This window comes from Borostomias antarcticus (genome assembly GCF_949987555.1).
Source record: "Borostomias antarcticus genome assembly, chromosome: 13".
In the NCBI taxonomy this organism is placed as follows: Eukaryota; Metazoa; Chordata; class Actinopteri; order Stomiiformes; family Stomiidae; genus Borostomias; species Borostomias antarcticus.
In genome coordinates this window covers 9,163,809-9,177,797 of record NC_140246.1, presented here as the reverse complement: position 1 = coordinate 9,177,797, position 13,989 = coordinate 9,163,809, and the positions used below count along the sequence as shown (strand labels likewise).

The window sequence follows — 13,989 nt, the reverse complement described above, 5'->3', positions numbered from 1 at the left end:
CTCCCCTCCGGCAGGAGGCTGCGATCCATCAGGGTCAAGACCTCACACGATAAAAACAGCTTCTTCCCCATGACCCCTCATCAACAAGGGTCGTGTCCCCATCTGCCTCTTCCCTCCGACTCTGTCCCCTCAGCACATGACCGCTGACTGTACTGTACTGTACATAGCTCGCACCGCACATATATCACGTCACACACACTGTATAGCCTATATAAACATTGCACACATTACACTCTGTACACTTACTGTATATACCCTCATCACACTACATTTTGTATATTGTATTTTGTATTCCTATTTTGCCCTGCTCATTTGCACTGTCCTGTCCTTGCACTGTGCCGTCTTGTCCCTGCATCCTGTCTAATGTTGTCTCCACCGGTGTTATGCACCATTGGCCGTAGCATATTCCTAGTATGTTGTAAACTACCTGGCAATAAACGGATTCTGATTCTGTCTCCATCACGCTAAATTAAATCACCAAAGATCCATCCATAATCTGCATGAAAATCACTCCAGAGGAGCTACCTTGGCCCAAACGGAATACTCTCTCCCTCCCATTCTCTCCCCCTCTCTACTACACCTAACGTTACAGCGCTCTCTCATCTCCTTCTCTCTCTGTCTCTCTATCTCTCTCTCTCACACACACACACACACACACACACACATAGGCAGTAGCAGCCTACAGTAAATCACAGTGTCCGGCATCTTCCTCCTCCCTCCTCCCCCTGGCCTTGACTGGGACTCTTTCATCTTGTGCCGCGTGCTCTCTTTGTCGTTGCCGTGGCGACGCGGTGCTTTTTTTGCGACAGCGGTCACGTGTTTCGTGTGGCGGAAAAGGCTCATTGGTATGCCGGAGACGCGTCGGCAGTCCGCGAGCTCAGAGGCCCCCACACAGCAGCACACACACACGCACGCACGCTGCACACACACACGCACGCACACACACACGCGCTCTCTCACATAAGGTATAAATTCGTTACACCGAGATTGAAAGAGTGAATGGGAAAGAGATAGCGGAAGGGAGGGAGACGGCGAAAAAGGTTGGTAGCGGAGAAACTTAATTAGAGAGAGAGATCGGGACAGGGATAGAGAAGGAGACCGATCAGACTTGAGATTGAGCTTCTAATAATAGCAGCACACAACGTAGTCAGTCAGTCAGTGGATCCACATGGCTCTGATGACAGTGATCCAATCAGCATTGTTGGAGATGCATCACCAGCGACTATCAGCCCCTAACACTCAATGCCCATGGCTCGCCGTGTAGCCTATGTGGCGTGTAGGCCTATGTCTGTGTGTTTTCATAGTAGGCCTATGTGTGGAGATGGGCCCGTGTGTGTGTGTGTCTGTTATAATACGTGTGGAGATGGGCCCGAGTAGGTTACAGTAGGCTATGTGGCTGTGTATGTGTATGTTATAAAACATGCAGACGTGGGCTCAAGTGTGAGGCTGTGTGTGTGTGTGTGTGTGTGTGTGTGTGTGCGTATGTGTGACTGAGTGAAGATGCTGCCTCCATCTGTCTCTGATGACACACTCCTTGAGTCACAGAGATGGAGGAGTACACTAAACGAGCCATCTCTGTGACTCAACGGAGGAGTGAAATAAAGGAGTGAGTAGACCACATTCGGATAGTGACTGAGAGAGAAGGAGGGAGGCGTGTGAACCTGGTGTCCCGCTTCACAGCTCAAACTTCCAAGTGCCTAACCGACCCAGCAGAGCCACTCGCCCCGTCTGATAGTGCCCTTTTTAAAAACCAACCAACGTCACTTACCTGCAACAGGTGCGCTGGAGGTCGCCACGGAAACCAACACGCCTGCAGCAAGGATGAGCACGCAGGTTGTGCGCAGGCACGGAGAGTTCCTCGGGTGCATCCTTGAATCCGCGCTGGCCATCGGGATTAGAGTTTCCATGGCACGCGAGTCACATTAGGCCTGTAGGCTACACGTTCACGGGATACCATCCTTACTTCCTCTCCTCAATGGGCCGCCGTTTAATTTGCACATACAAGTGCATAGTCTTGGTAGGTTGGGCAGCCCTGTTTGAGATGAAAAAGAGAAATCTGGGAATAGCAGCCTAACTACAACTCAGAGGGCCACGTTTATTTTAACACTACAGAGGCAGACAGGCCGATAACATCCATCCTGGGTCCCCACTGACGGCCTCTCGCACTGAGCTGGCTGGCTGACTGACCCCATTAGGGGAATAGCACAGCCCGTATCTGCCGACACGTACAGTATAGGCTACCATCCTATCCGATGAGCACGGCGCATTCGTTCTGGCTGTTTTAGGATCATGTGAATAGTGAAACAACGATTCCTAATAGCTTAAATCATGACAAAGTCGGTCATGACACAATTTCCAGCTTATTGTCTTTAGCCTAACACATAAAAAGCGGTGTATGCTCCCAACGGTCCCAGCATTAGCCTACCGCAGTACCGAAATAGGAGACACGTTAGGCTAATCTACATTACAGATGCTGGGATAAAAAGGGCGGCAAGCCCGGACTGATAACCTGCATCTGTTATAGCACCGGGCTACAGGCAGGAAGGGCAAACACAATGAATTATCTGAGTAAAAGACAATTAGGATAACAGAAACACAAGAGATTGAAATCTGTCACATTCATTTTCAGTTATTAATAATCGTCAGAACGCTTTTGATAAAGCTATTTTACACTGCTAATGGATTCTTACCTGCCATCCTGGAGATGCGGCGGTCCGGGCGCGTCACGCCTCTCCCAGCTCCACGCAGCCGCGTTCGCGTCCCATGCCAAGAGAAATCACTCAAATTATGAGCGCAGCTGGGAAAATCCTCCTGGTTTACAAATGGCCTAGTCTAATATGAACACCAGTAGCCTATTCAATAGATGTGATATCGGCTGACCTCTTCAACGCACACCGCGCCGTAGACTAGGCTACGTTCATTCTCCCGGGTAGGCTGTAACGTCACTGCTGAAAGCGCAACCACACATTCGGAATCAGAGCACATAACCCCCGAGAATCAAAGCACGTCGTCTCACACACACACACACACACACCCACTACTATCTATGGTTTTCTTCACCAGCGCAATCTAATCACGTTATTGAAATTAGATTTGACGCTGCTTCACCTATTGCGCGTCATGGATCACATTATTTATAGGCTAGACAGTTTATTATAGAACCGGGCGCCTATAGCCCCAGGACAGGGTTTGCGGCAAAACGATCTCTGCGCCGACCCTGACGGTCCTCATTGGAAATTAGAGGCAATCAAATAATCCGTTTATTGGCTAGGGATCTGGCACTCAAAGCACCACCAGAGATTTAGTAAATTCGACAAATTCTAATACACATGGTGTAAAATCATATATGAACATTTCTTCTATGTCATAGTCTACTGTGGCTTGTTTTTACCAGAAAGACATAGGGTCTTTAGAAATGTATTGGACTTGTTTTTCAGTAATCTGCAGTTTAACACATAGGGAATACCAGACAATAGTTTTATGTTCAAAGCTTCAACTTCTCATAAACAGTGATGCACATCAGGAATTGCATGTTCAACCAACAGCGATCATCAGATTACACAATATTACAGCCACATACATTCAAAATACATCTGAACATACAATAACACAATAACACTTTTTCACTGATCATCGATTCCAATGATTTATCATGACTAAACAAAGTTATGAAAAAAAAATCTAATACACAATCTAATTCGTTCAGTAATATATATTTGTGTTATTTGGAACATGAAATATAGTTGTTGCAGCCTCATCATGGGTAACAGGTGGGCAGTATACACTTCTGTGTGACAATAGACAATAGTGGGGTGACAGTGTCACTCACACCAACTGCTCTCTAGTCAAAGTGAAGGCACTCATTCATTCAGACAGAAGCACATGATAGAAACACATGCGTTCTTTCTCTCTCCCTCCCTCTCTCCCTCTCTCTCCCCCCCTCTCTCTCTCTCCCCCTCTCCCCCCCTCCCTCTCCCCCTCTCCTTCCCTCCCTCTCTCCCCCTCTCCTTCCTTCCCTCCCTCTCTCTCTCTCTCCCTCTCTCTCTCCCTCTCTCTCTCTCCCTCCCTCTCCCCCTCTCTCTAGCGCACTGTCTTGTTCTCCACCTCTGTGATGGAGACAAAGCGCGGACGACGGCGTACCCTCCTCTTGGTGTTGTGTTTTGGGTTCCGTTGGTACATGTCTGTGGAGAGAGAGAGAGAGAAAGAGAGAGGGTGGGAGGGAGGGAGGAAAAAAAGAGGAGGTGGAGAGGTTAAAAGGGAGGGAGACATCTCAGCAGTGAATTGTCTCCCTGCTCAGTGAAGATCACTGCATTTGTCTGGTTTTCAATCAAACAACACCTCAGTCATCTATTTGCACAGCTAATGCAGTATGTGTGTATGCACTGTTACCTTGGAAACTGAGATAGTAATGGCGGTGGCCTTTCATGACGGTAACTTCGGCCGAGCAGTCGGCTTGATACGCCTTCTCCAGCTCCCGGGACGAGACCGACGTCATGCGTTGCTTATCGTCCTGTCCCCAACACAACATACAGTACAGTTAGAGCATAGTACACAGTTAACACATATCAACCACAAAATACACCGTAACACACCTTAACCAAAAATAGTAAACCCTCTCTGTCTTGTGGACTTACGGGCCGTCCGTACTCGATCCAGTTCTCGTGGTCGCCCTTGTAGTACCACAACCACACCGTGGTCAAGATGTAGTAGGCGGGCTTCGTTACCGAGGACACGGTGGAGAGACGCCGCACAGGGTCCGACTCCCTGGTCATCGTCAGGAAGTCCACTGGCCGAGAGCCAGGGCTGAACGGGGGGGGGGAGAGGGATTGGGATAGGGAGAAAGAGAACAACGGTTGTTTAATAAGATTCAAACTTTTGCTTTAATTTAATTTCAGAGGCTATTATTATTAGTGAGCGGGGTTAACCCCTGACCTGTGCGTGTTGCGGGGGTCGCAGTAGGCTCGTTCGATCTCCTCCATGTGCCTCAGGTCCCTCCAGCAGGTTCCATCAAACACCTCCCACTTATAGGGCAGGTTAAAGTGCACTCGGATACACTGGTCTACACACACACACACACATACACACGCGCACACGCACACGCACATGCAGTTGGTCAACAAACACACACAAGTTCTCTGGGGGAACTACAAAGCCCGGGGGCTTGGGCGAGGAGAAGCTGAGCTCACCCTGGAATCGGCAGTTTCTGCGTATGAAGTGCAGGCAGATGTCACTCCTCTCATCTCTTGTTGGCATCATGGGTCTGGGGACTGTCTGAACTATATGCTCTGACAGTGACACACATACAGGACAGGGGTTACACACGCGCGCACAAACACACACAGAGTTGAATTTATTAATCAGACCTGTAAACTCCCGAGAGTGAAAAAGGTGACAGGTCCAAAACCAAGTTATGGTAGGGGGGTCCGGGCATCCTCCCCCGGAAGAAATATTTTGTGATTTTAATATGCAAATGACGCTTTATGGAGCGTTTTGAAACTAGAATTTCTGTGTGGGAGTAGATACATGGCTCTTGCGAGGCGCATAGTATATCCATCCCAATTACAACCCCAAATACAATTATGTAGATATCCAGATTCACAGTTGAAACATTTTAATCAGAATTTCAATGTTTCTTTTTCCCTAAAAAGAGAGAACAGATATCTCATAAAAAGTTAGTTATTTACTTAAGCAACCAAACAATTACTTTTTTACACTTTATTCTCCCTGTTGCCTCTCAAAAAAAGACAGCCAACCTCCATTGCCTGAAATGCAGGAAAGAATGAGACAGGGAGACATGATAGCTCTTAAGGATGCCCCGATATGAATTTTTTGGTCCGATACCGATCACCGATTATTTTCCTCAGGATCGGCCGATACAGATACCAATTTATAAAAAAAACACACACAAAAAACGACTTCTCCTCTTATGGTCTTACCCATATTATTGTATCGATATGATGACACTGTCTTTGCTTGCATATTTTTAGATTAAGGTTGCCCATTATTATCACTTATTAACTGATGAATAGGCCCTCCAAATATTATTCTGTATATATCAGATTCAGTAGACTTCATACTTCAGTATACAGGAAACCATTCGGACCAATGCCAAGTGAGTAAAAAAAAAAGAAAGTTGTGTTTTTTGTTGTGTAATTGTTTTCCATGACTTTTATTTTGGAATTCCTTGAAAGAAAGCTACCGGACCCAAGTTTCGTTTCTGCTTGAGGGGCAACTAGTTTCATTTCATTTCAAACCTTTATTTATGCTCGAGAGGCACTGAGGTTGCCCTCATTTACAGTGACGACGAGCGAACAAAACATAAACAACGACCACAACAACAAAAGGACAGAGACACAGGAAGGTATATAAAAACAGTAACTAAATGAATAAACTCAATATAAAAATAGTTTAAAAAAATGTTAAGATATACTAAAACAATTACAGACATATGTACAATGGTGCATAATCATGGACTTGAACTTTAAAAATGATGGCATTGAGTCAAGTTTTAAAAAGTGTTGGAGGGCATTCCCGGAGTGAGGGGCATTAAAAGAAAAAGCAGATTTTCCAATGTCAGTGTCAATGTCGGGGAAGCTTGAGTAAAAGCAGTTCACTTGATCGTGTGGAATAGGTCCCATAGTTCCATGATAAAATCTGTGAGGTAAAAAGGGTGTTTTCCAGTGACGGTTTTAAAAATAAATAAATACCAGTGATAGTTTTGTCTCTCAGTGAGAGAAGGCCATCCTACCATGTCATAAAGTGCACAGTGATGAGTGTCATATTTAGCGCCTGTAATAAATCTAATAGCAGAATGGTAGACTGAATCCAGAGGCTTTAAGGTTGAGGCTGCCGCATTCCTATACACAACATCACCATAATCTAAGACTGATAGGAACACTGCCTCTAGAACCCTTTTCCTACAGCTTAAGGGGAAGCTGGACCTGTTTCTGTACAAGAAACCAATTTTCTGGTGCAGCTTGGAGGCAAGGTTATCAATATGGAATTTAAAAGTAAGTTTCTCATCGAGCCCCACACCCAGGTACTTGTATTCAGTGACTCTCTCTATCCTAGAACCGCCAGCGGTAGAGATTTGCATGTCTTCATAATTAATATTTCTAGCACGCGAAAAAATCATAAATTTGGTTTTACTAGCATTAAGAACTAATTTAAGATTAAAAAGAGCCTCCTGGATTAAATTGAAAGAAAGCTGTAGCTTTGCAATGGCATGCTGGACAGAAACAGCTACACAATATACAACAGTATCATCAGCATACAAGTGGGCGTGGCAGTCACACAGTGTAGAGATAATATCATTTATATAAATGGTAAAAAGTACTGGTCCCAAGACTGAACCTTGCGGCACACCTTTAGTTAATGTCAGGAAATCAGATTTAACTGAGCCTGACTTCACACATTGACGTCTATCAGACAAGTATTCCTGAAACCAAACACAAGCAGCCCCATTCAAACCAATATCAGCTAATCTCTTTAACAGCAAATCGTGATCAACATTGTCAAAGGCTTTTGATAGATCGATAAAAAGTACAGCAGTGTTTTCTGTTGTCAACAGCAGATGTGATGTCATTTGTCACAAGAGTAATGGCTGACGTTGTGCTATGGTTTGCTCTGAAACCTGACTGGTGTGGACTTAATATTGAGTGGGTTGAGAGAAAGGATTTTACTTGAATATTCACCAGTGATTCCAGGACTTTCACTAGGCAGGGTCGTTTTGAGATTGGCCTGTAATTATTTAAATCTGTTCTAGCGCCACCTTTGTGCAGCGGGATCACATGGGCAGATTTCCAAACAACTGGGATTTTGCCAGAAGAAATTGAGCAGTTAAAAATGTGCTTCAGAGGCTCAGTTATAAGTGGAGCAGCCAACTTTAGAAAAAATGGGTCCAGATTATCCTCCCCAGTGGAACTCTTGGGATCAATTGATGACAAAGCATCATAAACACTGTTAGATGTAAAGGGGCTGAAGGAGAACAGGGGGGCGGTGTTGACAGTGCTGATAGCAGTAGAGTGAAAAGTAGGGGGTCTTGAATATTCACTGTCAAATAAATGACCTGCAGCTTTGAAATGCCTGTTAAAGGCAAGACAAATATCATTTAAATCAGAAATCATGACATTGTCAGCTTCAATCTGAGTGGGTTAGGAACTGGTGTTTTTGTTTTTCTTTACATTAACTGCGTTCCAAAAGGCTTTGGGGTTTAAGGTTTGTAGTGTCCTCTATCCTAATTTTACACCGCAAAAATATCCAAACTACAGCTGATCAGAGATTTCGTTAACAAGTAATTAGCAGCAGCAGCTTTGGAGATATTTTGGAGATAGCTTTGGACACCTGACCAAATTCCAGGACAAAACAAGACAGATTAATCACTTGTACAGCCAGGAAGCATGTTTACACATCGGCTGTTAACGTTAGTCCTGCCCATAGAAATGCACTGATATTAGATGAGCAGGGAAGAGCAGAAAAATGCTAGCCTACTGTATTATTTTTTGGACTTCATACACTGGACATGGAATCAACTGTCAAAAATCGTTGTTTACAAAAAGTTCTATTGATTAGATTAGATTCAACATTGCACTGTAGCCTACCCCTCGGTTTCAAGTCAGGATCTGAAAACCCTCGTTTTGGAGGGGTTTGAATGTCCACTAGCCCTCGATATGCTCCCTAGCCCTCAAAGCTGAAAGGAATGGGACACACTACCCTACACGTGAACGCGCAAAATGTAGGGGTAGGGCCAAGTGCCAGGGCTAAGGGGGGGTATTAGGAGTGGGCCTTAAGCATTTTGGCTTGTTATAGCGCTACCTTGTGGCCAATCAGCTTCATCTTTCTCCAGTTACCATTAGGCATGCCCCTCCACCACTGTACAAAGTTTTGGAGAAATCAGCATGGGGGTTAGGCCTACACCAGATTGTCTACTGGGTATCATGCAGATTGGTGAAAATTCCTAGGAGATCGATTTTAAGTGTTTTTCCCCCCAAAAAAAGGAGGCAAATTTGTTTCTTGTGAGGAAAAGCATGTGTGTGTAATTTCATGACTGTAGGTAAAAAAAGGCATGAGATATGCCTGTTCAAAGTTCGCAATTTCAGCCGGTTGCCAAGTATATCCTGTGGTGGTGATACAATTTCAGCTGCCTGTAGGTTTCAGTAGCTAGGTGACCAGGTTGTGCACCCAGGTTGTGGTCCTTGAAGGTCATTGAAGGTCCTAGATATCATTTCTGGGCCACCTTTTATAACATTCCATGTCTGTTGCCCCCTGGGTACTAGCTAGCCAAGTTGAAAGCCAAAGCTAAAGAAGAACATAGCGCTTACATTCGCTGCAGCCACAGAAGAAGCTAGAAGCTAGGTGGCTACGCTAGGTTTGGCTGGGTCAACTAGCAAGCTAGTTGCTAACTACATTAGTTAGTTAGCTAGCTTGCTTGTAGAACTAGACGCCATCATACACAATAGTCACTGTCTGGAACTGCAACCGTTATGAAATGCTACACGGAGAAGACAGCGCTACAGCGAGTGTTCCCAGAGGAGAGCCTGATGACCCGAGGTTACTAATGAGAGGAGGCTGGGCTATATGCATTGCAGCATGTGTGTGTCAACTGGCTGTCGGAGACACCCAAGTTAAGCAAATATGCTCAGCGCCACACAACACAGCTCTTGGCCTACCTCTGGGTGTGGGAGCGTGGGGTGCAGGAGGCCTGGTCAGCTGGTAGATGTTCTGGTAGATGAAGGGCAGGTCGTGGACGATGTCCCCGCCCAGGCCCCTCTCCTCCAGCATGCGCCGGCCTTGCTGGTCGATGATGTGCTGGCGTTTGCACTTGTGGCCGAACATGCAGTCGCCCTGCACGAAGTGCATGCACATGTGCACCTTGGTGCAGCTGTCTCTGAAGGTGCAGGAGCCGTGCGGCGCAGAGCCCTTGTTGTAGTGAGAGCACACCTGCAGAGGTCAGGAACACAGGGTGGCAGTGTCAACGTCACCGTGGCCACACACAGACAGACACACACACACACACACACAGTCAGTCAAATGGAGCTATAGGCCAATCAGGTGCCTTTAGGAGGCTTACAGGTGCATTGTTATGGACACGCACACACACAAAAGAAATCAACCCTCACACCAAAGCATTCTACTTTACCTCTCAGGCAATGGAAATTCCACAGGACAAAACCACATCAACAGGGCCCTTTTCTTTTTTTGTACATTTCTTTTTTCTCTTTTCTTTTTGTTTCGATTCTTTATTCCACTTTTTTGTTTTTGTTTCTTTTCTTTTTTAACAAATAGGATTTTCCTCAGGTCCAACGTGTGGCTTCTCTTCGTCCTCACAGAGGACCTGAACTGATCAACGATCTTCACCCATACTGGGCTTTAGACTGGACCATCTTTTTACGATCTGTTGTTTCACTGTTTTGTGTTTTTTGGGTTACTTCATTGCTACACTTCGCACCCTGCAGAAGTTATGGTTTTCGACTAACAACACACTATCTCTGAAGTTTCAACATCTCCATTTTGTCACGTGAGAGTGAAGCTGCTTCTCATTTTCAGAGGTGCCATCCAGTCAGGATTCCCTTCTCAATGGAATTGGAACAGAGTCACTGACAATCAACTGCAGCATTTCACTGGAACTGAAACTGACCTGCAGCATATCCTGCTCTCTACATAGTCTACTACTGCCCTGACCTCTTCAGAAAGCAGGGGAGAGAAAAAGAGATAGAGATGGATAAAGAGTTCTACCCCTCCAGCATGTCTTTAACAAAGAGCAAACCCAGAGCACTGCTATGCTTCCTGAGAGAGGAGCCACACAAACCAGCAGAAGCACCTGTAATGCAGAAATGTCCCACGTTTATATGGAGTTCACACTCGACTGCCTCATGGAGAAGAGACAACATAAAAAGGGCATTTGTAAAAATAAATGTGCTATAATTATTAAATTAATAAAATACTAAATTATAATAATGACATTTCTCAACAAATCTGGCCAATTCTCAGGGAGTGTTAACATCCTCTTTGGCGTAATGTTATCTACTGTAAAGGAAAACGAAACCTATCTTCAGGCTAAAGACCTAGGGCCGGGAGAAAGGAAGTCAACTGCAAAGTCTTGTGAACTTCAGGTTCTAGGTGTGTGTTTGGACTCCAGCCAGTGAGGAAGCACTCTGTGTGTGTGTGTGTGTGTGTGTGTGTGTGTGTGTGTGTGTGTGTGTGTGTGTGTGCTTGCGTGTGCGTGTGTGTGTTACCTCAGGCAGCAGGGTGGGATCGTTCTGCAGCAGCAGAAGGAACAGCTCCTCTTTGTGAAGCTCGTGTAGTGTGCACTCTCTCAGGAGGGGATAGTTGTGCTCCGAATGCACGTCATGAGAGAACTTACAGGGCTTCCTAGAGAGAACGAGAGGGAACACAGCAACAGCAGGGAGAGTGAAATGGGGGAGGGGCAGCCCCATGTTTGATCTCCTTCAGCTTTGTATATATTGGCTTCTCAGTAACATTCTGGACGGATGAGAGCTGTGATGTACAACATGTAAGAAAGAAGTTATGCATGCAGAAATGAACGCATATAAATGTTCTGTCCTTGTACATACGGCATATAAATCTATTGTATTCCTCATGGATGGTAAAACCATGTAGGCTACTGCTTCATAACAATAGGAGAGAATACCGTCGAGCACACAGCCAACATCAAAGAGAAAAAAAGGGGCGTGGCTGTGGCACAGATAGCTAGCTAGCGAGATCACTTTTCCTTTTCGCCAGTTTGCCACTACCAAGTCAAACTGGGGTGATTTCATACCTGCCTTTCCCGTATCTGCAATTCCCATAAACAAAATACTTGCAAAGGTGAAGTTCTGGGCAATTTAAGCATTCTTGTTTGGTATAATTCTTGCAGAGTCTCAGGGACGTTTTTGCGACAATAGTGCAATCCGTTCCCCAATGTCCGTCCGTCCGCTCCCTGTTTCTGACAACCAGGAATCGAGGACACTTATTCACGATGTACCAAAAGTCGTCCTCTGATATGTCAAAACGCTGGAACACCTTCCTGTGCAATTGCTGGAGGACCATGGATCCTTTGTTGTCGCATAGTATACTCGTTGCATGATGAATAACTCTGGCATAGCTTGACATTGTGGTTTCAAGCTAGCTAGCTAGCTACCCGTTCCTCGTACTCAAAGCGGTGTGTGCGATAAACTCGTTTTCTGGCACGTTCTTACCAGGCATTTCAAAATAAAGGTCACGCAAGTCAAATGCACGTGATTTGACTGTGAAAACATGTAAAAGGAACACTTTCTGTCCGAAATACGATAGAAAAACACACAAAAATATAACATATATAATCACAGAAACAAGTTACTTAAATAATCAATTAAAACTAAAATGATAAATCAGGTTAAGTTGGGCAAAACTACAAATTATGCCCCATCATTATGGGCCACCCCCATTTTAGTTTAAATTGATTATTGAAGGTATGAAGGTGCAAACTATACAAAGAACAGTGCAAATACAAAATACAGTGCAAATACAATATAACCAATAAAAAGAAAGGCGCAAATGATGTAATATACTATATACAGGATGGAGTGTGGTACTGCAGAGTGCAGTGTAATGAACAATGTTTTATATATACGGTACAATGTGTGCAACGTGTGGGACATGTGGAGGACCACATACACATGGACGATAAACTGAAGACGTCAGGGTTGAGGTCAATTTGAAAATGGTGTGCACTGTTTTGCTACAGTTTCCAGGTTTCTTTCCTCAAAATGGTGTGCAACAACTTTAAGGTAAGTTTTCTCTCATTTGAGAGGTGTTACCCAGCACCTATCAGCAGACTGATATATAAACCTTGCCCGCTGTATCTTCTCAGCTGCCATAGGGGCAACACTTGTGTAACACACAGGGTGTTCCACACACAGGGTGTTCCACACACCACTGTTTCCATTTCAATAAACATTTTTCAACGTTTTGTCGGGGCTGAACGCACCGCTAGCCTTGTGAGACCATCCTGCGCGGGCATGGTTTAGATATGACAACAGCGAGAAGCCCGTGATGGATAGTTAATCCAATCAGCCTGTATTTTTGGGAAAGTGCCTGCCCTTTTCCAAACAGTTTCCAACTGAGCTTTCCCAGATGGTTGTGTGAAACAAACCATCTGTCATGTCAGGTTAACTCACCCAAGCAGCTTTCAAGACAATGGCGGATGACAGTGGTTTCTTTGGATAGGAGGGTACATGTAGCCTACATTCTACATCCTCCTTGAGGTCCATAACAGTCAAAAGATGGAACCAGTGAGATCAGGTATCAATTCTTCAACCCAACAATGTTGTTTTGTGCATAAAAGGCACAGCTGTTTATTCAAATTCAATTTTTGTTCTTGTCTCTTAGGTGGAGAAGAGAGCGATTCTAAAATATAGCCATAAGTGGCAATGAGACAGGGTCCTACAATCAGACAAGGGTCACACTGACAGACAGGGGTGACAAGGAGTCAGATGAACTGAAGGAGTCAGATGAACTGAAGGAGTGATCAACTGAAGTAGGCAGATTAATTGAAGGCGTCAGATGAACTGAAGGAGTCAGATGACCTGAAGGACTGATGAACTGAAGGAGTCAATTGAACTGAAGGACTCAGATAAACAGGAGTGAGTGTTGTGGTCATAGCAGATTTTGTGTCACACATTACCATGCTTGCAAGTTATATACCAACTAGCATCCAGGGGGCGCTGTGTGCACCTTTAGAATGGGCGCAGCAGTAGTACCCTCGTTAGCATAAAGCTTTGTCACGCCACAACTCACCCACTTTTTTAGCTGTGACCAACAGCTCTAGCTCGCTCTAGCTTTGGTTCCACAAAGCTTTTCCTGGATAACTCAAAAAGTCTTTGACCAAAGATGCTCTAAATTTGCATGCTGCAACTAGACTACGGGTAATTACTAGACCACGGGTAAAAACTATGCCAGAAAAAATTACCATGATTCGTAAATAGGTGGCGCTATAGTAACCGATTTAAA

The 13,989-nt window shown here is 44.9% G+C and overlaps 2 protein-coding genes across 2 annotated transcripts in view; both read right to left on the bottom strand.

The window, feature by feature from the left end:
* LOC311316813 (UPF0606 protein KIAA1549) overlaps window positions 1-1,889 on the bottom strand; it is a gene marked incomplete at both ends in the record, with an annotated part of 16,512 nt that extends 14,623 nt beyond the window's left edge. Inside the window, one exon of the mRNA XM_084447747.1 lies at window positions 1,769-1,889. Coding sequence (XP_084303873.1) covers window positions 1,769-1,889 — 121 coding nt within the window. The remainder of the gene's footprint in view (window positions 1-1,768) is intronic.
* Window positions 1,890-4,050: 2,161 nt separating this feature from the next.
* Window positions 4,051-12,111, bottom strand: parp12b (poly (ADP-ribose) polymerase family, member 12b; the record flags this gene model as incomplete). The annotated part of the gene is made up of 8 exons (XM_084447569.1): window positions 4,051-4,181; window positions 4,390-4,510; window positions 4,635-4,803; window positions 4,933-5,059; window positions 5,187-5,285; window positions 9,669-9,939; window positions 11,235-11,370; window positions 11,780-12,111. The coding sequence occupies 8 exons, from the start codon at window positions 12,109-12,111 to the stop codon at window positions 4,081-4,083; spliced, it is 1,356 nt and encodes a 451-aa protein (XP_084303695.1). The 3' UTR covers window positions 4,051-4,080.
* Between the last annotated feature and the right edge of the window lie 1,878 nt (window positions 12,112-13,989).